Source organism: Ranitomeya imitator, chromosome 1 (genome assembly GCF_032444005.1).
Source record: "Ranitomeya imitator isolate aRanImi1 chromosome 1, aRanImi1.pri, whole genome shotgun sequence".
Lineage (NCBI taxonomy): Eukaryota > Metazoa > Chordata > Amphibia > Anura > Dendrobatidae > Ranitomeya > Ranitomeya imitator.
In genome coordinates this window covers 1,231,886,163-1,231,910,062 of record NC_091282.1, presented here as the reverse complement: position 1 = coordinate 1,231,910,062, position 23,900 = coordinate 1,231,886,163, and the positions used below count along the sequence as shown (strand labels likewise).

At 44.6% G+C, this 23,900-nt stretch overlaps 1 protein-coding gene across 1 annotated transcript in view; it reads left to right on the top strand.

The window, feature by feature from the left end:
• Positions 1-23,900, top strand: part of GFRA4 (GDNF family receptor alpha 4) — a 518,921-nt gene that overhangs the window by 326,740 nt on the left and 168,281 nt on the right. Inside the window, exon 2 of the mRNA XM_069745134.1 lies at positions 14,975-15,055. Within this exon, the coding sequence (XP_069601235.1) occupies positions 14,975-15,055 (81 nt within the window). The remainder of the gene's footprint in view (positions 1-14,974; positions 15,056-23,900) is intronic.

Below are 23,900 nucleotides of genomic sequence, written 5' to 3'. Positions count from 1 at the left end.
CGTGGTGCCCCTGGATAAAGCCTGATGCTGCAGGCCAAACTGAACGCGGACAAATGTAACTTTTGTGACTGGCAGAACGGAAGGTGTAATCTTCAAACTTTTATAGATAACAACTACGGGAATGCCTGTCACAAATGAGAATATGATGAAGAAGTAGAATAGGAAGAATAATAACAGTGGAATAAAAAGAATATGTAGAATAAGAAGAATAATAATAGTTGAATAAAATGAATATGAAGAATGTAATAAAAAAAAAAAAATAGGTAGAAGATGAAGAAGAAGATGAATAAGGTGAAGAAGTTGATGTCAAAGATGCTGATGATGATGAAGATGAAAGTGTGGGAAAAGAAAAAAAAAAAGAAAAAAAAGAAGGGGAAGGGCGTGGAATAGTGAAACATCAATATCTGACAAAATAAAAAAAAAATTTACATAGTCAATATCTTTGTCACTCCGAACGTCTTAAAAAAAAACAAAAAACATGCTATTCTATTTGATTGGGATAAACCTCTATGACTTTAATGTCTCCGCCACCTCCCCAAATACATCCGGCATTATTCTTAGTTGTTTTCCTTCATGTAGAATGAACCTACAAGGAAAGAAAGGGTTTATTTTAATTCCGATATTTTGGTCCCATTGACTTGCATTGGGATCGGGTATCGGTATCGGCGATATCCGATATTTTTTGAATATCGGCCGATCCAAACCGATACCGATACTTTCCGATATCGGAAGGTATCGCTCAACACTAATCGCAACACATGGGCTGGTCGGGGGTCCCCTGAACGGAACGTGGGATTATATGAAGCTGAGTCCCATGGCAGGTCCATTATCTGACCATGTTGCACGGACGTCTCCATGAGCCCTAAAGAAAGTCTTAAAATTAGACACTGATACATTTGCTGTAATTTAGGACTGTCTAAGTAATTAGACAGTTTTGTTAACTTTGCCCCATTTTCAGAAATGTCCTTGATTCATCGTTCCCCTTCCCAAAAGTAGATTGGATGATACGTTGTGATTGTGGCCCCTCTCCTGTAGCCAAAGGGACAATCCATCATTGGCACATGGCATCTGAAGGTTGGTGCCCAATGGCCCATACGTGTAGCTCATTTAGTCCCCCCTGAGCTGGGGCTCATTGTTTCTCCTCCAGTGGGGTTGTACCACCCTCCCATACCCCGTACTTCTCCGTATCGATTGTTAGAGATTATAGCCCTAGGAGAGCAGTAATAAGCCCCAGTATTGTATCTGTAAATCCAGGACTGTAATCGGTCCCCGAGGACTCCTTGGAGGTGTAGCGAGCTGGATCGGTGGAGCCGGAGGTGCCCGGACCCTTATCTTCCATTTTATTATTTGCTTCATATATTACGCTGGCATTTAGTCTGCATTTGCAAACCTGAGGTCAAACCGGTGAAGAATATTTTATGTCTTGTGGTCTGGAGGGAGAGATTGCCGAGGGCTGTGAGTGCTCAATAATTAAATGTATAGCACCTTATTAAATTTTTAGCTGTTTGTGTTCTTTTAACGCAGACTGGCAGCAGACAGAGGCGCCGGCCCGTGTAACACTGCGAGTGCATTGTGGGCTTATATCGTCTACTGCCACGTTGTGTGCTCACCGGAGCTGAAGAATAAGAGCAGGCTGGAAACACTGGAGAAAGTGGGTCTAAAAGGGAACCCAACATCAAATTCTAGTGATACTTAAAAGGGAACTCCATCCTGACCACCTTCTCAGCTTTTGCACAGCAGATAACTGCTAGTCTTCTTTTTCTCGCTATCAGTTAAGTTTGCATTCTCTTTGGTAAAACAAGTAGAGTAGGGATCTGTTCCCTGATTCTTGTGAGCTTCTGCTTCTAAACAGCAGCCAATCAGAACAAGCATGTGGCCACTACATGGTACTATTATTAACATACTGGGTGGAGGAATTACTTGGTATGGTATAGCAGTATTATTCGAACATTAGTATTATGTGGGCACTGTCACGGCTTTACCACGACGGAGAGGGGCTAGAAGACCACGCAGTCTGATTTCTTCTACTCCTGGACCGATTAGAAGCACTTCACCATCATAATAAACAGTGCAAGTTTCTGCTAGCATTGCAAAGGTCAATCTGTCCAGTTGAGAGCTCCTGCAGCTTTCCTGCTTTAATGGTCTCAGCTGTTCAGTGTTGGCCACTCCCTTCTGCTATATATACTTGCCAGTGTTAGTTTCATACTATCTGGTTCTGTAGTTGGAGGTGTTGGATGTTTGAGGAGATGTATGGACTCGGAGTGTTGTTCAGAAGACCGTTGCTTGGTGATTTGTCTGTGTGCATATCCTCATCTTTCCTATTTCTTTTTTTCCTTTACTTACTTCTGTTGTTTGTGAGTGCATATTTGTACGATAGGTATTTTCATTTATCCCTGTACATCTTCCCTTGTTAGTCTTGTTTGTGTCTTCTTATACACTATAATTCCCCACTTCCTTGGGTGGTTAAGAGGACAGATAATGGCTGCTTTAGGAGCTCAGCAAGACACGAGGCCCCGACGTCTTCACCATCAGAAATAATCTGTTGAGCAGGGATAGCTAAAGCGCCCCTAGCATTAGGGATTGGCAAGGAAACCCTAGCCCCGGGATATCCTGCAACAGTGCCATGACAGGCACTATATGGTTGTATTATTTGTATATTGTGTGTAGGTATCACTTGTAATAGTATAGTAGTATTATTTGGACACAATAAGGCAGTTTTATTTAAATATTTGTTGGGTGTATTATATGTGGACACTATATGGTTGTATTATTTGTATACTCCATTCTGCAGTAGTTGTATAGCAGTTTTATTTGCACACTAAGGCAATTCTATTTAAACATTTATTAGCTGTATTATATGGTCACTGTGTGGTTGTATTATTTATATATTGCATGTAGATATTATTTGGCAATGTATAGTAGTTTTATTTGGACATTGCAAGGCAGATCTATCTAAACATATGTTGGCAGTATTATATAGTCACTGTATTCTTCCATTATTTATATACTGGCATTGTGTAGTAGTTGTATAGTAGTTTTTTGGACACTTTAAGGCATTTCTACTGAAGCATTTGTTGGCAGTATTATATGGTCACTGTGTGGTTGTATTATTTATATATTGCATGTAGATATTATTTGGCATTGTATAGTAGTTTTATTTGGACATTGTAAGGCAGATCCATCTAAACATTTGTTGGCAGTATTATATGGTCAGTGTATGGTTGCATTATTTATATACTGGCTTTGTGTAGTAGTTGTACAGTAGTTTTTTGGACACTTTAAGGCAGTTCTACTGAAGCATTTGTTGGCAGTATTATATGGTCACTGTTTGGTTGTATAATATATAAACTGGCATTGTGTAGTAGTATTATTTGGACACTATAAGGCAGTTCTATCTGAGCATTTGGTGGCAGTATGTGTGGGAACTATATGGTTGTATTATATATATACACGGTATATATACTGTATGGTGACATTATTTGAGCAGTGAATGGCGGTATTGTCTGGGAATTTTTTGGAAACATAAACATTCATTTATGATGTTTTATATGTTTAATGTGAAAATGGCATTAATTGTCACCCAGGGCCCATTTTCTGGCCTTTGTCATGTGCACATGCCCCTCTGGTCATTCCTCCGCGTTCTCTCCATAAGCCATAGGGAAGGTGATTTGGAGCGGCCGGCCTCGATGGTAGGCGCCTTCTCGGCCAATTCCTCACGTCTGTGGACACGCTGGGCCTCCCGCTCGCTGCGCCTGTAATTCTACATTCCTGATAACCGCATCAAAGTATGCAAATGTGGAAATGAGAAATCTGCTTTTCCGAAAGTATAGAATTGGGCAGACGAATCTTCCAGGAGATTATTCTTCATCTTGAAGGTATAAAACAAAGAATGTGATTACCTCTCTTTAATCCTCCCTCCAATATTGTGCCGCTGATACAAGTTATGAAAGTCCTTCGTTAGCCGGCAATTTCAGGGGGGGGATTGGAAATTTTTTTTTTTTTTTTAGCAAGCTGGTCCGAGTGATAATAACTCGCTACATGTCCGGGAAGCCGCTCATAAGCTGCAAATGGCGCCCGGTACAAAGCGGCGTTTAACCTATTCTTGCCCATCCCCCACCCCTATAGGGGATTCATCTGGGAGAGAGGCCCGGCCGCCGGTGCCCTCCAATCAAGGTTTTATTATATGTACATGATGTCCCACAAACATATATAATCACGTGTCCAAAGGAGCGAAGGAAATGCAGAAAGGACGCTGATTGCTTTCATATCAGCTTAGCTCAGAAAAAAAAAGAAGCGTAAAAAAATGAAATTAGGCTTTTTGGGGGGCTTAAATACATGTAATAATTTTTGCTATTGGGTTTAATTAGAAATGTTGCAGATTTGTTTTTCACGGGCTCTTGGCATCGCTGGACATTCAACTTTGATGTGGTCTCTGGTCATAAATCAGCCGAAAAAGACAAGTAAAGACCGCAATCGACAGTGCGACACTGACTATAGTACAAAAACGGAGCGACATTTTTAATGAAAGTCAAATGCAAAAATCCTTTTTAGTCTAAAATACATTCTGTGGGGTCGCTGCTGTTTTCTAGATTCCCCCCGCTGGGATGACGAGCCTGATTCAGCAGATCCTCCTTATAGATTTCTAGGACACCGAACACCGTCCATTCTGCTGAGAATCACCGGAGTCTTAATCGTTGCTGTTTTTAAACGCCAACTTTACGGATTATACTGAAAATTCTTGCAACAACCAAACAGCCGAATGGGAAGAGGATTTAGCTAGTGATTTGTGAACCCCAACTGTAAAGTTCAGGGTTCGGTTCCATTACTGACTTTTTACCTGATGTACGGTTTACTGTTCGGGTTCGGATGCCGAATAAAGTTTGTTGAAAGGCTGCAGAGCAGCCAATCAGCAAGCCTTTGGGTTGTTGACACTTCTGGAGCCATCATAGTCAGGCCAAGTATTGGCACGGCTGTGATTGGTCGGCGCACCACGTGACCCGGTCTATTTAAATGTCGTATCACGGGTCCCACCGCCATTTTGCTCTGATTACTGTAGGGACAAGAAGCAGCTGGAGCGAGGGAAAGTATTAGAGCTTGTGTGTGTGTGTACTCCACAAAAAAGCCTCTGTGTGTGCTCTTTGCTCGCGTCTCAGTGGAAGTAATGTGCCAAAAAGCTTCTGTGTGTACTCTGCACCCCTGCCTGTGGGAGTACTGTGCTAAAAGCCTCTGTATGTACTCTGAAAAACTGCCTGTGGGAGTACTGTGACTCTACGCCTCTGTGTGTACTCTGCACCTCTGCCTGTGGGAGTACTGTGCCAAAAAGCTTCTGTGTGTACTCTGCACCCCTGCCTGTGGGAGTACTGTGACTTTAAGCCTGTGTGTACTCTGCACCCCTGCCTGTGGGTGTACTGTGCTGAAAGCCTCTGTATATACTCTTAAAAACTGCCTGTGGGAGTACTGTAACTTTACGCCTCTGTGTGTACTCTGCACCCCTGCCTGTTGGAGTACTGTGCCAAAAAGCTTCTGTGTGTACTCTGCACCCCTGCCTGTGGGAGTACTGTGCCAAAAAGCTTGTGTGTGTACTCTGCACCCCTGCCTGTGGGAGTACTGTGCCAAAAAGCTTCTGTGTGTACTCTGCACCCCTGCCTGTGGGAGTACTGTGCCAAAAAGCTTCTGTGTGTACTCTGCAACCCTGCCTGTGGGAGTACAGTGCCAAAAAGCTTCTGTGTGTACTCTGCACCCCGGCCTGTGGGAGTACTGTGCCAAGAAGCTTCTGTGTGTACTCTGCACCCCGGCCTGTGGGAGTACTGTGCCAAGAAGCTTCTGTGTGTACTCTGCACCCCGGCCTGTGGGAGTACTGTGCCAAAAAGCTTCTGTGTGTACTCTTCCCCCCCTGCCTGTGGGAGTACTGTGCCAAAAAGCCTCCGTATGTACTCTGCAATCCTGCCTGTGTGAGTACTGTGCCAAAAAGCTTCTGTGTGTACTCTTCAACCATGCTTGTGGGAGTACTGTGCCAAAAAGCCTCTCTATGTACTCTGAAAAACTGACTGTGACAGTGCTGTGCCACAAACCCTCTGTGTGTACTCTGCAGCCATGTCTGGATGATTAGTGGGCTTAAAAATATAAAAATACTCTTCTGCTGTGTGTGCAAGTTGTGTCCATGCCTAAAACTCTAATTATACTCTATCGCTATGTCTGTACGAGTAGTGTGCCTAAAAAATATTTATCCTCTGCAACCATCTCTTTTAGAGTATTGTGCCTAAAAACAATTCTGCTCTGCCACTATCCCTGTGCAAGTAGTGTGCCTAAAAACCACTTCCAAAAATGAGGAGAGCATCAAATAGGGAACATGGCCATGGTGCTGGTGGTGGTGATGTAGCTGCTGCTGGTAGTGGTGGTGTAGCTGCTGCAGGGAGAGGACATGGTCATTATGTTACTGCAATGTGATCAAATGAAACACCTTCCTCTGGAGCACGCAGGTGACAGGACGTTCTGCGTAAATTCGTAGGGCCGAGAACCGCTACAGGAATAGTGAGGCCAGAACATGATGAGGCAGTGTTAGATTGGATGGGGGAGATTGCCTCCAGGTCCTTTGCTTTGTCTTCCACCCGGTCTACTGCAGAAAGTGCCGAGTTGGCATGTTGCTCCTTTAGTTTGGGGCAGTGTGTACGGCACTATACATGATGATTGTGTGTTTAACACTACACTTGGGGATATAATTTGGGGGGATACTATGTGTATGACACGATTTCAGACTGTTTTCGTCACTATTTTAGGAACACAGTGTTTAGCATTATTGTGGGCAATACTGTATGTTTTGTATTATTTTTAATGGCAGTGTGTACGGCATCATTTATGAGGATTGTTTACAGCACTTTTTTAGGGACTGTGTTTTGCACTGTTTTTGGCAATACTGTATGTTTGGTATTATTTTTAATGGCAGTTTGTACGGCACTATTTATAAATATTGTGTACAGCACTTTTTTAGGGACTGTGTTTTGCACCGTTTTTGGTAATACTGTATGTTTGGTATTATTTTTAATGGCAGTGTGTACGGCACTATTTATAAGTATTGTGTACAGCACTTTTTTAGGGACTGTGTTTTGCACTGTTTTTGGTAATACTGTATGTTTGGTATTATTTTTAATGGCAGTTTGTACGGCACTATTTATAAGTATTGTTTACAGCACTTTTTTAGGGACTGTGTTTTGCACTGTTTTTGGCAATACTGTATGTTTGGTATTATTTTTAATGGCAGTTTGTACGGCACTATTTATAAGTATTGTGTACAGCACTTTTTTAGGGACTGTGTTTTGCACTGTTTTTGGTAATACTGTATGTTTGGTATTATTTTTAATGGCAGTTTGTACGGCACTATTTATAAGTATTGTGTACAGCACTTTTTTAGGGACTGTGTTTTGCACTGTTTTTGGCAATACTGTATGTTTGGTATTATTTTTAATGGCAGTTTGTACGGCACTATTTATAAGTATTGTGTACAGCACTTTTTTAGGGACTGTGTTTTGCACTGTTTTTGGTAATACTGTATGTTTGGTATTATTTTTAATGGCAGTTTGTACGGCACTATTTATAAGTATTGTGTACAGCACTTTTTTAGGGACTGTGTTTTGCACTGTTTTTGGCAATACTGTATGTTTGGTATTATTTTTAATGGCAGTTTGTACGGCACTATTTATAAGTATTGTGTACAGCACTTTTTTAGGGACTGTGTTTTGCACTGTTTTTGGTAATACTGTATGTTTGACACTATTTTTAATGGCAGTGTGTACGGCATCATTTATGAGTATTGTTTACAGCACTTTTTTTAGGGACTGTGTTTTGCACTGTTTTTGGCAATACTGTATGTTTGGTATTATTTTTAATGGCAGTGTTTACGGCACTATTTATAAGGATTGTTTACAGCACTTTTTTAGGGACTGTGTTTTGCACTGTTTTTGGTAATACTGTATGTTTGACACTATTTTTAATGGCAGTGTGTACGGCATCATTTATGAGGATTGTTTACAGCACTTTTTTTAGGGACTGTGTTTTGCACTGTTTTTAGCAATACTGTATGTTTGGTATTATTTTTAATGGCAGTGTGTGCGGCATTATTTATGAGGATTATTTACAACACTTTTTAGGGACAGTGTTTTGCACTGTTTTTGGCAATACTGTATGTTTGGTATTATTTTTAATGGCAGTGTGTACGGCATTATTTATGAGGACTGTGTGCAGCACTTTTTTAGGGTCTGTTTTGCACTGTTTTTGGCAATACTGTATGTTTGATGTTATTTTTAAGGACAGTGTGTACGGCACTATTTTTAGTAATTGCTTCTTTATTACTGCATATGGGAAGACTATGGACATGGCACTCCTCTTAGGGTCTGTGTTTGCCACTGTTTTGTATGTGTGCCAATATTTTTGCATATTGTGTATTTGGCATCATTTTTGTGATGCTTTTGGCACTTTCTTAAGAACTGGGTGTACAACACTCTTGTGGATTGCGCATTAAATACTGTATTTTGGATACTGTATATACGGCACTTTTTTAGGGACTCTGAGTTGCACAATTTTTTGTTATACTGTGTATTTGGCATTATTTTTAGGGACAGCATATTTGACACTCATCTTTGTCTTCTTATCTTTGTGACACAAAAAAAGGTTAAAGAGAAAATTTAAGACAAATTTTTACTTTGCAAAATTCATGAACCGCGTACGCCATTTTGAGTCCTTGCAAATCTAATCCTGTAAATTCCCCCAATGACATAGTTGCGTCGGCTGAATAAAGACCTAGGTCCATCAAGTTCAATCTTGGAAAAATCTGCCGAAAAATTGGGAGCTGCTTTATAATAAAACATTGGTATTGAGAGGCAGAGAGAGGTCGTCGGAAGCTGACACCAAGGTCTTTGCTTTTGCCTATTGAACATAGGACGGTGAAATTGTACACCGCCCGCACCGGGCGGGAACAGCTGGGGCAGAGTAATTTTAGGAAGAATCTGCAGGAAGGCAATCAATGCCGGTAATGCGTCCATCCTCCTATCTCTGACATGTTGACTAAGAGGAATCATAAACCAGGAGCTAAACTATATGGAGCATAGAGAGGAGGCGAGCGGCAGCGGCGGCCATGCCTGAAAGTCACATTTGTGGGAAGCTGAGATGTGACTCCAATATCAGACGGAGGCTTTCAGCTTAGTCGTCGTCAGAGGAGAATCGCGGTTTGTGGTTATTAAGCAAGGAGGCCATATATAACCATATAAGGTGATCCGCGCCGGCCAGGACTCGCTGACAGCTCAAGGGCTGCGCATACAGAGACGTATGGGCACATATGGGGGCGTCCGGAGCCCTAGGAATAATTGTCACTGCCCCATCACTGCCCCCACGAGTCGAGGCTGCAGCCTCCATAGGTTATTGATGGCAAACGCCCCGTCCTGTTACCTCTGCCCTGTATGGTCCTGTTACCTCTGCCCTGTATGGTCCTGTTACCTCTGCCCTGTATGGTCCTGTTACCTCTGCCCTGTATGGCCCTGTTACCTCTGCCCTGTATGGTCCTGTTACCTCTGCCCTGTATGGCCCTGTTACCTCTGCCCTGTATGGTCCTGTTACCTCTGCCCTGTATGGTCCTGTTACCTCTGCCCTGTATGGTCCTGTTACCTCTGCCCTGTATGGCCCTGTTACCTCTGCCCTGTATGGCCCTGTTACCTCTGCCCTGTATGGTCCTGTTACCTCTGCCCTGTATGGTCCTGTTACCTCTGCCCTGTATGGCCCTGTTACCTCTGCCCTGTATGGTCCTGTTACCTCTGCTCTGTATTGTCCTGTTACCTCTGCCCTGTATGGTCCTGTTACCTCTGCCCTGTATGGTCCTGTTACCTCTGCCCTGTATGGTCCTGTTACCTCTGCTCTGTATGGCCCTGTTACCTCTGCCCTGTATGGCCCTGTTACCTCTGCCCTGTATGGTCCTGTTACCTCTGCCCTGTATGGTCCTGTTACCTCTGCCCTGTATGGTCCTGTTACCTCTGCCCTGTATGGCCCTGTTACCTCTGCCCTGTATGGCCCTGTTACCTCTGCCCTGTATGGCCCTGTTACCTCTGCCCTGTATGGCTCTGTTACCTCTGCCCTGTATGGCCCTGTTACCTCTGCCCTACCTCTGCGGCAAGAAAAACATTAGACTCGAACAAAGAAGACCCAGGAAAACATACTCAGAAGGGAGGTAAGATCATTTCTAAAACAATCCACAGTGAGGAGATTGGAACAAAACAAAATCCTCTAAACTGCATGCTCGCAAACGCCAGAAGCCTGACAAACAAGATGGAAGAACTAGAAGCAGAAATATCTACAGGTAACTTTGACATAGTGGGAATAACCGAGACATGGTTAGATGAAAGCTATGACTGGGCAGTTAACTTACAGGGTTACAGTCTGTTTAGAAAGGATCGTAAAAATCGGAGAGGAGGAGGGGTTTTTCTCTATGTAAAGTCTTGTCTAAAGTCCACTTTAAGGGAGGATATTAGCGAAGGGAATGAGGATGTCGAGTCCATATGGGTTGAAATTCATGGAGGGAAAAATGGTAACAAAATTCTCATTGGGGTCTGTTACAAACCCCCAAATATAACAGAAATCATGGAAAGTCTACTTCTAAAGCAGATAGATGAAGCTGCAACCCATAATGAGGTCCTGGTTATGGGGGACTTTAACTACCCGGATATTAACTGGGAAAGTGAAACCTGTGAAACCCATAAAGGCAACAGGTTTCTGCTAATAACCAAGAAAAATTATCTTTCACAATTGGTGCAGAATCCAACCAGAGGAGCAGCACTTTTAGACCTAATACTATCTAATAGACCTGACAGAATAACAAATCTGCAGGTGGTTGGGCATTTAGGAAATAGCGACCACAATATTGTACAGTTTCACCTGTCTTTCACTAGGGGGACTTGTCAGGGAGTCACAAAAACACTGAACTTTAGGAAGGCAAAGTTTGACCAGCTTAGAGATGCCCTTAATCTGGTAGACTGGGACAATATCCTCAGAAATGAGAATACAGATAATAAATGGAAAATGTTTAAGAACATCCTAAATAGGCAGTGTAAGCGGTTTATACCTTGTGGGAATAAAAGGACTAGAAATAGGAAAAACCCAATGTGGCTAAACAAAGAAGTAAGACAGGCAATTAACAGTAAAAAGAAAGCATTTGCACTACTAAAGCAGGATGGCACCATTGAAGCTCTAAAAAACTATAGGGAGAAAAATACTTTATCTAAAAAACTAATTAAAGCTGCGAAAAAGGAAACAGAGAAGCACATTGCTAAGGAGAGTAAAACTAATCCCAAACTGTTCTTCAACTATATCAATAGTAAAAGAATAAAAACTGAAAATGTAGGCCCCTTAAAAAATAGTGAGGAAAGAATGGTTGTAGATGACGAGGAAAAAGCTAACATACAGTATTAAACACCTTCTTCTCCACGGTATTCACGGTGGAAAATGAAATGCTAGGTGAAATCCCAAGAAACAATGAAAACCCTATATTAAGGGTCACCAATCTAACCCAAGAAGAGGTGCGAAACCGGCTAAATAAGATTAAAATAGATAAATCTCCGGGTCCGGATGGCATACACCCACGAGTACTAAGAGAACTAAGTAATGTAATAGATAAACCATTATTTCTTATTTTTAGGGACTCTATAGCGACAGGGTCTGTTCCGCAGGACTGGCGCATAGCAAATGTGGTGCCAATATTCAAAAAGGGCTCTAAAAGTGAACTTGGAAATTATAGGCCAGTAAGTCTAACCTCTATTGTTGGTAAAATATTTGAAGGGTTTCTGAGGGATGTTATTCTGGATTATCTCAATGAGAATAACTGTTTAACTCCATATCAGCATGGGTTTATGAGAAATCGCTCCTGTCAAACCAATCTAATCAGTTTTTATGAAGAGGTAAGCTATAGGCTGGACCACGGTGAGTCATTGGACGTGGTATATCTCGATTTTTCCAAAGCGTTTGATACCGTGCCGCACAAGAGGTTGGTACACAAAATGAGAATGCTTGGTCTGGGGGAAAATGTGTGTAAATGGGTTAGTAACTGGCTTAGTGATAGAAAGCAGAGGGTGGTTATAAATGGTATAGTCTCTAACTGGGTCGCTGTGACCAGTGGGGTACCGCAGGGGTCGGTATTGGGACCTGTTCTCTTCAACATATTCATTAATGATCTGGTAGAAGGTTTACACAGTAAAATATCGATATTTGCAGATGATACAAAACTGTGTAAAGCAGTTAATACAAGAGAAGATAGTATTCTGCTACAGATGGATCTGGATAAGTTGGAAACTTGGGCTGAAAGGTGGCAGATGAGGTTTAACAATGATAAATGTAAGGTTATACACATGGGAAGAAGGAATCAATATCACCATTACACACTGAACGGGAAACCACTGGGTAAATCTGACAGGGAGAAGGACTTGGGGATCCTAGTTAATAATAAACTTACCTGGAGCAGCCAGTGCCAGGCAGCAGCTGCCAAGGCAAACAGGATCATGGGGTGCATTAAAAGAGGTCTGGATACACATGATGAGAGCATTATACTGCCTCTGTACAAATCCCTAGTTAGACCGCACATGGAGTACTGTGTCCAGTTTTGGGAACCGGTGCTCAGGAAGGATATAATGGAACTAGAGAGAGTACAAAGGAGGGCAACAAAATTAATAAAGGGGATGGGAGAACTACAATACCCAGATAGATTAGCGAAATTAGGATTATTTAGTCTAGAAAAAAGACGACTGAGGGGCGATCTAATAACCATGTATAAGTATATAAGGGGACAATACAAATATCTCGCTGAGGATCTGTTTATACCAAGGAAGGTGACGGGCACAAGGGGGCATTCTTTGCGTCTGGAGGAGAGAAGGTTTTTCCACCAACATAGAAGAGGATTCTTTACTGTTAGGCCAGTGAGAATCTGGAATTGCTTGCCCGAGGAGGTGGTGATGGCGAACTCAGTCGAGGGGTTCAAGAGAGGCCTGGATGTCTTCCTGGAGCAGAACAATATTGTATCATACAATTATTAGGTTCTGTAGAAGGACGTAGATCTGGGGATTTATTATGATGGAATATAGGCTGAACTGGATGGACAAATGTCTTTTTTCGGCCTTACTAACTATGTTACTATGTTACTGTATGGTACTGTTACCTCTGCCCTGTATGGTCCTGTTACCTCTGCCCTGTATGGTCCTGTTACCTCTGCCCCGTATGGCCCTGTTACCTCTGCCCCGTATGGCCCTGTTACCTCTGCCCCGTATGGCCCTGTTACCTCTGCCCCGTATGGTCCTGTTACCTCTGCCCTGTATGGTCCTGATACCTCTGCCCTGTATGGTCCTGTTACCTCTGCCCTGTATGGTTCTGTTACCTCTGCCCTGTATGGTCCTGTTACCTCTGCCCTGTTACCTCTGTCCTGTATGGTCCTGTTACCTCTGCCCTGTATGGTCCTGTTACCTCTGCCCTGAATGGTCCTGTTACCTCTGCCCTGTATGGTCCTGTTACCTCTGCCCTGTATGGTCCTGATACCTCTCCCCTGTATGGTCCTGTTACCTCTGCCTTGTATGGTCCTGTTACTTCTGTCCTGTATGGTCCTGTTACCTCTGCCCTGTATGGTCCTGTTACCTCTGCCCTGTATGGTCCTGTTACCTCTGCCCTGTATGGTCCTGTTACCTCTGCCCTGTATGGTCCTGATACCTCTCCCCTGTATGGTCCTGTTACCTCTGCCCTGTATGGTCCTGTTACCTCTGCCCTGTATGGTCCTGTTACCTCTGCCCTGTATGGTCCTGTTATCTCTGCCCTGTATGGCCCTGTTACCTCTGCCCTATCTATTTATTATGCTTTTTGCTTATATAGCGCCATTAGTTCCGCAGCGCTTTACACACATTATCATCGCTGTCCCCATTAAGGCTCACAATTACCATTCCCTATCAGTATGTCTCTGGAATGTGGGAGGAAACCAGAGAACCCGGAGGAAACCCACGCAAACTCGGGGAGAACATACAAACTGTTGTCCTTGCTTGGTGGAATTTGATCCCAAGACCCCAGCGCTGCAAGGCTGCAGTTCTAACCACTGTGCCCCCCCGTGCTTTGTTACCCTTGTTCTCCTGCCCCTTTTTCTGGATATTACTTCCTTTCCTTCACTCGTTGCTTTTCTACAGTCACTTGTCCACAATGGCTTCCTAACCAATCCTCTCCGTCCTTTTTCTCTGTTCCCTGCGCATTACTACAAAACTTCTCTCAAGCTGCCCCAATTTTTCCGGATTTTACTTCCGCACTTCCAGCAACTCGCATCATTTTTTGGCCGGAGTTTTGATAACGCATTGCGTTTTGTTTCCCGTTTTATGACGAGAGACAAAATATCAATTCCTGAATTCTGTTTTGTCTTCACAGTCGCAGAACGCAACACGCGACTGAACAAACATTGCTCATCTCTACTTTTTTTAAAAATATTTGAACAAAAGAAACCTTGTCTCTTCACCATCCGGTCCACGTCCCGGTTTTAATTAATCGCCATAAATGTAAATGTGTGATTTTATTGAATACGCCTGTGCTCCGTGCTGAGCATTTCAGTCCGGCGGCTCATTGTACTTCTGACCCGCTGCGCGCGCTTCTATATAACCCTGCAGTGCCGAACGACAAAAGTATATACATTTCAGCTGCATTTTATCCTTTTCAGCGCTGGAACCGTACGTTTAGCTCCATACAATACCTGAATGTGCTGCTGGGTTGCAAATAGCACTTTGTCTCGTCACATAAAGACCGCGCTCTTGTTTTCCTCCCTTCTTTTATTTTGCAAAAAGAAAAAAAAATGATTTTTTTTTTGTATCACTGATGACTACAATTACACTTCTTCAATCCCTATTATTAGCTAACTGACCCTTCGTAAAAAAAAAATGTAGCTTTGCTAAATATTATTCTTTTTTTTTTTTTTTTTTTTTTACAGCTTCAAGCAGCGGCCAAAGGAGCAACCGAAGAAAAACGGCCTCCGAAGTCTCAGCGAGCAGCAACAGACAAAAGACAAAAGGTTTTTTTCTTCATGGATCTTATTTAAACGAATTGTATCTTTTTTAAGAAAAAAAAAATTGCGATTGTTTGGAGTGAATAGAGAAATCAATGTCTTGCATCTGGGAGGCGACGCGCGTTTGCTGTACTCGTAGAGGGGAGGAAAAATTAGTAGTTATAATGATGGTTAAGAGTTTTCCATGGAAGGACGCGGTGAATAGAAAGTATAATGACTTCTTTCTGCAAACCTATTATCTCTGTAGTGCATTAGGGTGTAATCTCTGCGACATGTGTCGTGAATGGAGGCACCGACGCGCGCCGCACACCAATCTATAGGTTTATCATTATTCCGCACTACTTTCCATCTGGCTGCTGTCAAGAGACTCCGGGGCCGTCCGCGCTCCATCCTCGTCCGTCTCCTGTGACATTTATAATAGCACCATAGCGCCTCCCTGGCGGGGTAATCAGGCGAGTTACTAATTCAGCAAGAAAGAAAGCGCAGATAAGCAGCCACCTTTCCAGATAAAGATATAGGTTTCAGCCCGTATGCATTCAATTAAAAAAAAAATAAATAAAAAAAAAAAATAACATTTTAAAAAAATATATAGATATATCTCAAATCTTTCAAATGTGTTAATCAACAGGAATAATTTAAAAGGTGCAAATAAAGATTTGCTGTGAGGACACCTGTCTGGCAGCGAATACATTAATCTGATATTTTTTTTTATATTTTTTTTATGTTTTTTTTTTTTTAGCATTTTGTATTTAGCTTTGGCAATGTGCATAAATTTGCAGCACAAAAAAGGTTAACACTGATTCATAAGGAGATTGAGGATGTGGAAGGCAGTTCTCCAGAGCAGCGCTCGCTCGCTGGGTTGCCAGAAGTGGATTTTGGGGAAGGTATTTTTAAGGGTGGCCTGAGGGGCTGTCTTGCGCTCGTGAAGACATGCATATGGAAGATTCGCTCTCGCCTCTGTGTATTGTATATATTTTTACAAATTATAGTTAAAAGGTTATCATCACCAGAGCCTCCGTACATACTGGAAACCTCAGCGGGACGTCAGAAACCAGGTGTTGTAAGCAAATGGGATCCATCAAAATCTGTTGGTGTACTACAATGCAAATGTGAACAGATCCCACCACCAACAAGCAATTAAATAAAAACCAAAGAAAGTTCGGGAAGGAAGTTCCAGCACCCATAGTGCTGGCAGAATGCAATGGCAAGTTGTGGGGCACGAGGGCTGCAAGATTATGCTTTTCTATAGGCTTTGTGTAAATGGACATGACTGTTATCCTTCATGCGGTCTTTGGACCCCCCCAGGTGCGAGTGCTGCCTCCCACCCTCCAGCACTTTGTTCTCATAGTATATCTGCAGATCGGCTCATGTAATTCTCGCAGTATCGCTTGCTCTTGTCCTCACGACGACCATTGTTCTGTATCGGTACAAATAGACTGATGATGAATAAGCGTATCCGCCATGGAGGCCGCATATTGTGCCGCCACGTAGGCGACTCATCAGTGCGTGACCCAGGGAAGACCTTCCCGCCTTTTGCTGGAGGACGTCACACCTGTCAGATCAATACCCTGCATTCAGGGCTTCTTTTATAGCTTAATTGCCGGCAGCTAGTGAGGATGATGGCTGTGATACAATGCCTTACATAGGAAGGATCCTTGGGCTTCAAATGAGGATGCAAATGTATTCACACCGGCGATTCTGGGTCCTGTTCAGCGCCGGCTTTTATTCTGTAGACAGAACACAGAAACTAAAGATTATTCACAGCTGACAGGAGGACAGAGGTGACAGTGCACCCCGATACAGGGGGCCGAGTACAAAGGGGGCCGAGTACAAAAGGGGGCACCAACAAACAACTCTGCCCCATATATATCACTGCGAAAAACACTATTTCTGTCCTAGCTACAACTAACGGCCTAAAGCCCCCCATACAAACTAGATAGGAGAGGGCCTGAACCACCGTCCCTCATACACAGGAACACTCAGCTCGGGTAACCACTCCTGTGTTCTCTATCAGAAATAAGATGCCAAACTCCTCTGTCTCCTCCAGACCCTTGTGCCTCATCAAGACCCACATGTCTCCTCCAGATCCCACTATCTCCTCCAGACCCCTGTCTCCTCCAGATCCCACTATCTCCTCCAGACCCCTCTGTCTCCTCCAGATCCCACTATCTCCTCCAGATCCCACTATCTCCTCCAGATTCCACTATTTCCTCCAGGCCCCTCTGTCTCCTCCAGACTCCTATGTCTCCTCCAGACTCCTATGTCTCCTCCAGATCCCACTATCTCCTCCAGATCCCACTATCTCCTCCAGATCCCACTATCTCCTCCAGATCCCACTATTTCCTCCAGACCCCTCGGTCTCCTCCAGATCCCACTATCTCCTCCAGATCCCACTATCTCCTCCAGATCCCACTATTTCCTCCAGAGCCCTCTGTCTCCTCCAGATCCCACTATCTCCTCCAGACCCTTGTGCCTCATCAAGACCCACCTGTCTCCCCCAGATCCCACTATCTCCTCCAGACCCCTGTCTTCTCCAGATCCCACTATCTCCTCCAGACCCTCTGTCTCCTCCAGATCCCACTATCTCCTCCAGACCCATGTCTTCTCCAGATCCCACTATCTCCTCCAGATCCCACTATCTCCTCCAGATCCCACTATCTCCTCCAGTCCCCTATATCTCCTCTAGAACCCTCTTTCTCTTTCTTCTCTATTTTGTCCAGACTCCTCTGACTCCTCCAGACCCCTCTGTCTCCTCCAGACTCCTCTGTCTCCCGCAGACTCGTCTGTCTCCTCCAGACCCTTGTGCCTCATCTAGACCCCAATATCTCCTCTAGACCCCTCTGTCTCCTCCAGACCCCTCTGTGTCCCGCAGACTACTCTGTCTCCACCAGACCCCTCTGACTCCTCCAAACCCCTCTGTCTCCTCCAAACCACTCTGTCTCCCGCACACTACTACTCTAACTTCTCTAGACCCCTCGGTCTCCTCTAGACCACTCTGTCTCCTCCAGACCCCTCTGTCTCCTCCAGACTTCTATGTTTCCTCCAGACCCCTCTGTCTCCTCCAGACATTTCAGTCTCATCTAGACTGCTCTGTTTCCTCCAGTCTTCTGTGTCCTCCAGACTCCTCTGTCTCCTCCAGACCCCTCTGTCTCCTCCAGACTCCTATGTCTCCTCCAGACCCCTCTGTCTCTTTCAGACTGCTCTGTCTCCTCCAGACTCCTGTGTCTCCTCCAGACTCCTATGTCTTCTCCAGACTCCTTCGTCTCCTCTGCCTCCTCCAGACCCCTCTGTCTCCTCCAGACTCCTATGTCTCCTCCAGACCCCTCTGTCTCCTCCAGACTCCTATGTCTTCTCCAGACTTCTTCGTCTCCTCTGCCTCCTCCAGACCCCTCTGCCTCCTCCAGACTCCTATGTCTCCTCCAGACCCCTCTGTCTCCTCCAGACTCCTCTGTCTCCTCCAGACCCCTCTGTCTCCTCCAGACTCCTATGTCTCCTCCAGACTCCTATGTCTCCTCCAGACTCCTATGTCTCCTCCAGACCTCTCTGTCTCCTCCAGACTCCTATGTCTCCTCTAGATTCCTATGTCTCATCTAGATTCCTATGTGTCCTCCAGATTACTATGTGTCCTCCAGATTACTATGTCTCATTTAGACTCCTCTGTCTCCTCCAGTCTTTTGTGTTTCCTCTAGACTCCTCTGTTTCCTCCAGTCTCCTCCAGACTCCTCTATCTCCTTCAGACTTCTCTATCTTGTCCAGACTCCTCTGTCTCCTCCAGACTTCTCTATCTTGTCCAGACCCCTCTGTCTCCTCCAGACTTCTCTATCTTGTCCAGACTCTGTTATGAAAGGTAATTCAGTACCACAATGGACATAGAGGTCAGCGCACATACAGTGACCTGGCAATAACCCAAAAAACAAGAACGAGCTCTGAGACGTGGGAACTCTGTTGACCGCAATCCCTAATCCTCTCCAACCACACTAAAGGCAGCCGTGGATAGCCTAACGCTCTCTATGCAACTCGGCACGGCCTGAGAAACTAGCTAGCCTGAAGATAGAAAATAAGCCTACCTTGCCTCAGAGAAATACCCCAAAGGAAAAGGCAGCCCCCACATATAATGACTGTGAGTTAAGATGAAAAGACAAACGTAGAGATGAAATAGATTTAGCAAAGTGAGGCCCAACTTTCTGAACAGAGCGAGGATAGGAAAGGTAACTTTGCGGTCAACACAAAACCCTACAAAAACCACGCAAAGGGGGCAAAAAGACCCTCCGCACCGAACTAACGGCACGGAGGTACACCCTCTGCGTCCCAGAGCTTCCAGCAAGCAGAAAAAAACAAATTGACAAGCTGGACAGAAAAAAACAGCAAACAAATAGCAAAGAGGAACTTAGCTATGCAGAGCAGCAGGCCACAGGAACGATCCAGGAGGAAACAGGTCCAATACTAGAACATTGGCTGGAGGCCAGGATCAAAGCACTAGGTGGAGTTAAATAGAGCAGCACCTAACGACTTCACCACATCACCTGAGGAATGAAACTCAGAAGCCGCAGTACCACTTTCCTCCACCAACGGAAGCTCACAGAGAGAACCAGCCGAAGTACCACTTGTGACCACAGGAGGGAGCTCTGCCACAGAATTCACAACAGTACCCCCCCCCCTTGAGGAGGGGTCACCGAACCCTCCCCAGAGCTCCCAGGACGACCAGGATGAGCCATATGAAAGGCACGAACAAGATCGGGAGCATGGACATCAGAGGCAAAGACCCAGGAATTATCTTCATGAGCATAACCCTTCCACTTAACCAGATACTGGAGTTTCCGCCTTGAAACACGAGAATCCAAAATCTTCTCCACAATATACTCCAACTCCCCCTCCACCAAAACCGGGGCAGGAGGATCAACAGATGGAACCATAGGTGCCACGTATCTCCGCAACAATGACCTATGGAATACGTTATGTATGGAAAAAGAATCTGGGAGGGTCAGACGAAAAGACACAGGATTAAGAACCTCAGAAATCCTATACGGACCAATAAAACGAGGTTTAAACTTAGGAGAGGAAACCTTCATAGGAATATGACGAGAAGATAACCAAACCAAGTCCCCAACCCGAAGTCGGGGACCCACACGGCGTCTGCGATTAGCGAAAGGTTGAGCCTTCTCCTGGGACAAAGTCAAATTGTCCACTACATGAGTCCAAATCTGCTGCAACCTGTCCACCACAGTATCCACACCAGGACAGTCCGAAGACTCAACCTGCCCTGAAGAGAAACGAGGATGGAACCCAGAGTTGCAGAAAAACGGTGAAACCAAGGTAGCCGAGCTTGCCCGATTATTAAGGGCGAACTCAGCCAAAGGCAAAAAGGACACCCAGTCATCCTGATCAGCAGAAACAAAGCATCTCAGATATGTTTCCAAGGTCTGATTGGTTCGTTCGGTCTGGCCATTAGTCTGAGGATGGAAAGCCGAGGAAAAAGACAAGTCAATGCCCATCCTACCACAAAAGGCTCGCCAAAACCTCGAAACAAACTGGGAACCTCTGTCAGAAACGATATTCTCTGGAATGCCATGTAAACGAACCACATGCTGGAAAAACAATGGCACCAAATCAGAGGAGGAAGGCAATTTAGACAAGGGCACCAAATGGACCATCTTAGAGAAGCGATCACAGACCACCCAAATGACTGACATCTTTTGAGAGACGGGAAGATCTGAAATAAAATCCATAGAGATATGTGTCCAAGGCCTCTTCAGGATCGGCAAGGGCAAAAGCAACCCACTGGCACGAGAAAAGCAGGGCTTAGCCCGAGCACAAATCCCACAGGACTGCACAAAAGTACGCACATCCCGCGACAGAGATGGCCACCAAAAGGATCTAGCCACTAACTCTCTGGTACCAAAGATTCCAGGATGACCAGCCAACACCGAACAATGAACCTCAGAGATAACTATATTTGTCCACCTATCAGGGACAAACAGTTTCTCCGCTGGGCAACGATCAGGTTTATTGGCCTGAAATTTTTGCAGCACCCGCCGCAAATCAGGGGAGATGGCAGACACAATTACTCCCTCTTTGAGGATACCCGCCGGCTCAGATACATCCGGAGAGTCGGGCACAAAACTCCTAGACAGAGCATCCGCCTTCACATTTTTAGAGCCCGGAAGGTATGGAATCACAAAGTCAAAACGGGCAAAAAACAACGACCAACGAGCTTGTCTAGGATTCAACCGCTTGGCGGACTCGAGATAAGTCAAGTTCTTATGATCAGTCAAGACCACCACGCGATGCTTAGCTCCTTCAAGCCAATGACGCCACTCCTCGAATGCCCACTTCATGGCCAGCAACTTTCGATTGCCCACATCATAATTTCGCTCAGCAGGCGAAAACTTCCTGGAAAAGAAGGCGCATGGTTTCATCATCGAGCAATCGGAACTTCTCTGCGACAAAACAGCCCCTGCTCCAATCTCAGAAGCATCAACCTCGACCTGGAACGGAAGCGAAACATCTGGTTGACACAACACAGGGGCAGAAGAAAAACGACGCTTCAACTCTTGAAAAGCTTCCACCGCAGCAGAAGACCAATTGACCAAATCAGCACCTTTCTTGGTCAAATCGGTCAATGGTTTAGCAATACTAGAAAAATTGCAGATGAAGCGACGATAAAAATTAGCAAAGCCCAGGAACTTTTGCAGACTTTTCAGAGATGTTGGCTGAGTCCAATTATGGATGGCTTGGACCTTAACAGGATCCATCTCGATAGTAGAAGGGGAAAAGATGAACCCCAAAAATGAAACCTTCTGAACACCAAAGAGACACTTTGATCCCTTCACAAACAAAGAATTAGCACGCAGGACCTGAAACACCGTTCTGACCTGCTTCACATGAGACTCCCAATCATCCGAGAAGATCAAAATGTCATCTAAGTACACAATCAGGAATTTATCCAGGTACTCTCGGAAGATGTCATGCATAAAGGACTGAAACACTGATGGAGCATTGGCAAGTCCGAATGGCATTACTAGATACTCAAAATGGCCCTCGGGCGTATTAAATGCAGTTTTCCACTCATCGCTTTGCTTAATACGCACAAGATTATACGCACCACAAAGATCTATCTTGGTGAACCAACTAGCCCCCTTAATCCGAGCAAACAAATCAGATAACAATGGCAAGGGGTACTGAAATTTAACCGTGATCTTATTTAGAAGGCGGTAATCTATACAAGGTCTCAGTGAACCATCCTTCTTGGCTACAAAAAAGAACCCTGCTCCTAATGGCGAGGATGATGGGCGAATATGCCCCTTCTCCAAAGACTCCTTCACATAACTCCACATAGCGGCGTGCTCAGGCACAGATAAATTAAACAGTCGACCTTTTGGGAATTTACTACCAGGAATCAAATCGATAGCACAATCACAATCCCTATGCGGAGGTAGGGTATCGGACTTGGGCTCATCAAATAAATCCCGGTAATCAGACAAGAACTCAGGAACCTCAGAAGGGGTGGATGACAAAATAGTCAGAAATGGGACATCACCATGTACCCCCTGACAACCCCAGCTGGACACAGACATGGATTTCCAATCTAATACTGGATTATGGACTTGTAGCCATGGCAACCCCAACACGACCACATCATGCAGATTATGCAACACCAGAAAGCGAATAACCTCCTGATGTGCAGGAGCCATGCACATGGTCAGCTGGGTCCAGTACTGAGGCTTATTCTTGGCCAAAGGCGTAGCATCGATTCCTCTCAATGGAATAGGACACTGCAAGGGCTCCAAGAAAAACCCACAACGCCTAGCATAGTCCAAGTCCATCAAATTCAGAGCAGCGCCTGAGTCCACAAATGCCATGACAGAATACGATGACAAAGAGCAGATCAAGGTAACAGACAGAAGAAATTTTGACTGTACCGTACCAATGGTGGCAGACCTAGCGAACCGCTTAGTGCGCTTAGGACAATCAGAGATAGCATGAGTGGAATCACCACAGTAGAAACACAGCCCATTCAGACGTCTGTGTTCTTGCCGTTCAACTCTGGTCAAAGTCCTATCGCACTGCATAGGCTCAGGTTTAAGCTCAGGTAATACCGCCAAATGGTGCACAGATTTACGCTCGCACAAGCGTCGACCGATCTGAATGGCCAAAGACATAGACTCATTCAGACCAGCAGGCATAGGAAATCCCACCATGACATCCTTAAGGGCTTCAGAGAGACCTTTTCTGAAAATAGCTGCGAGCGCACCTTCATTCCACTGAGTGAGTACGGACCACTTTCTAAATTTCTGACAATATACCTCTATTTCATCCTGACCCTGACACAGAGCCAGCAAATTCTTCTCTGCCTGATCCACAGAATTAGGTTCATCGTACAGCAATCCGAGCGCCAGGAAAAACGCATCGATATTACTTAATGCAGGATCTCCTGACGCAAGAGAAAATGCCCAGTCCTGAGGGTCGCCACGCAAAAAAGAAATAACGATCCTAACTTGTTGAACTGGGTCACCAGAGGAGCGAGGTTTCAAAGCCAGAAATAGTTTACAATTATTTTTGAAACTCAGAAATTTAGTTCTATCTCCAAAAAAAACAAATCAGGAATAGGAATTCTCGGTTCTAACATAGAATTCTGAACCACAAAGTCTTGAATACTTTGTACTCTTGCCATGAGCTGATCCACACATGAAGACAGACCTTTAATGTCCATTGCTACACCTGTGTCCTGAACCACCCAAATGTCTAGGGGGAAAAAAAGGCAAAACACAGTGCAAAGAAAAAAAAATGGTCTCAGAACTTCTTTTTTCCCTCTATTGGGAATCATTAGTACTTTGGGCCCTCCAGTCCTGTT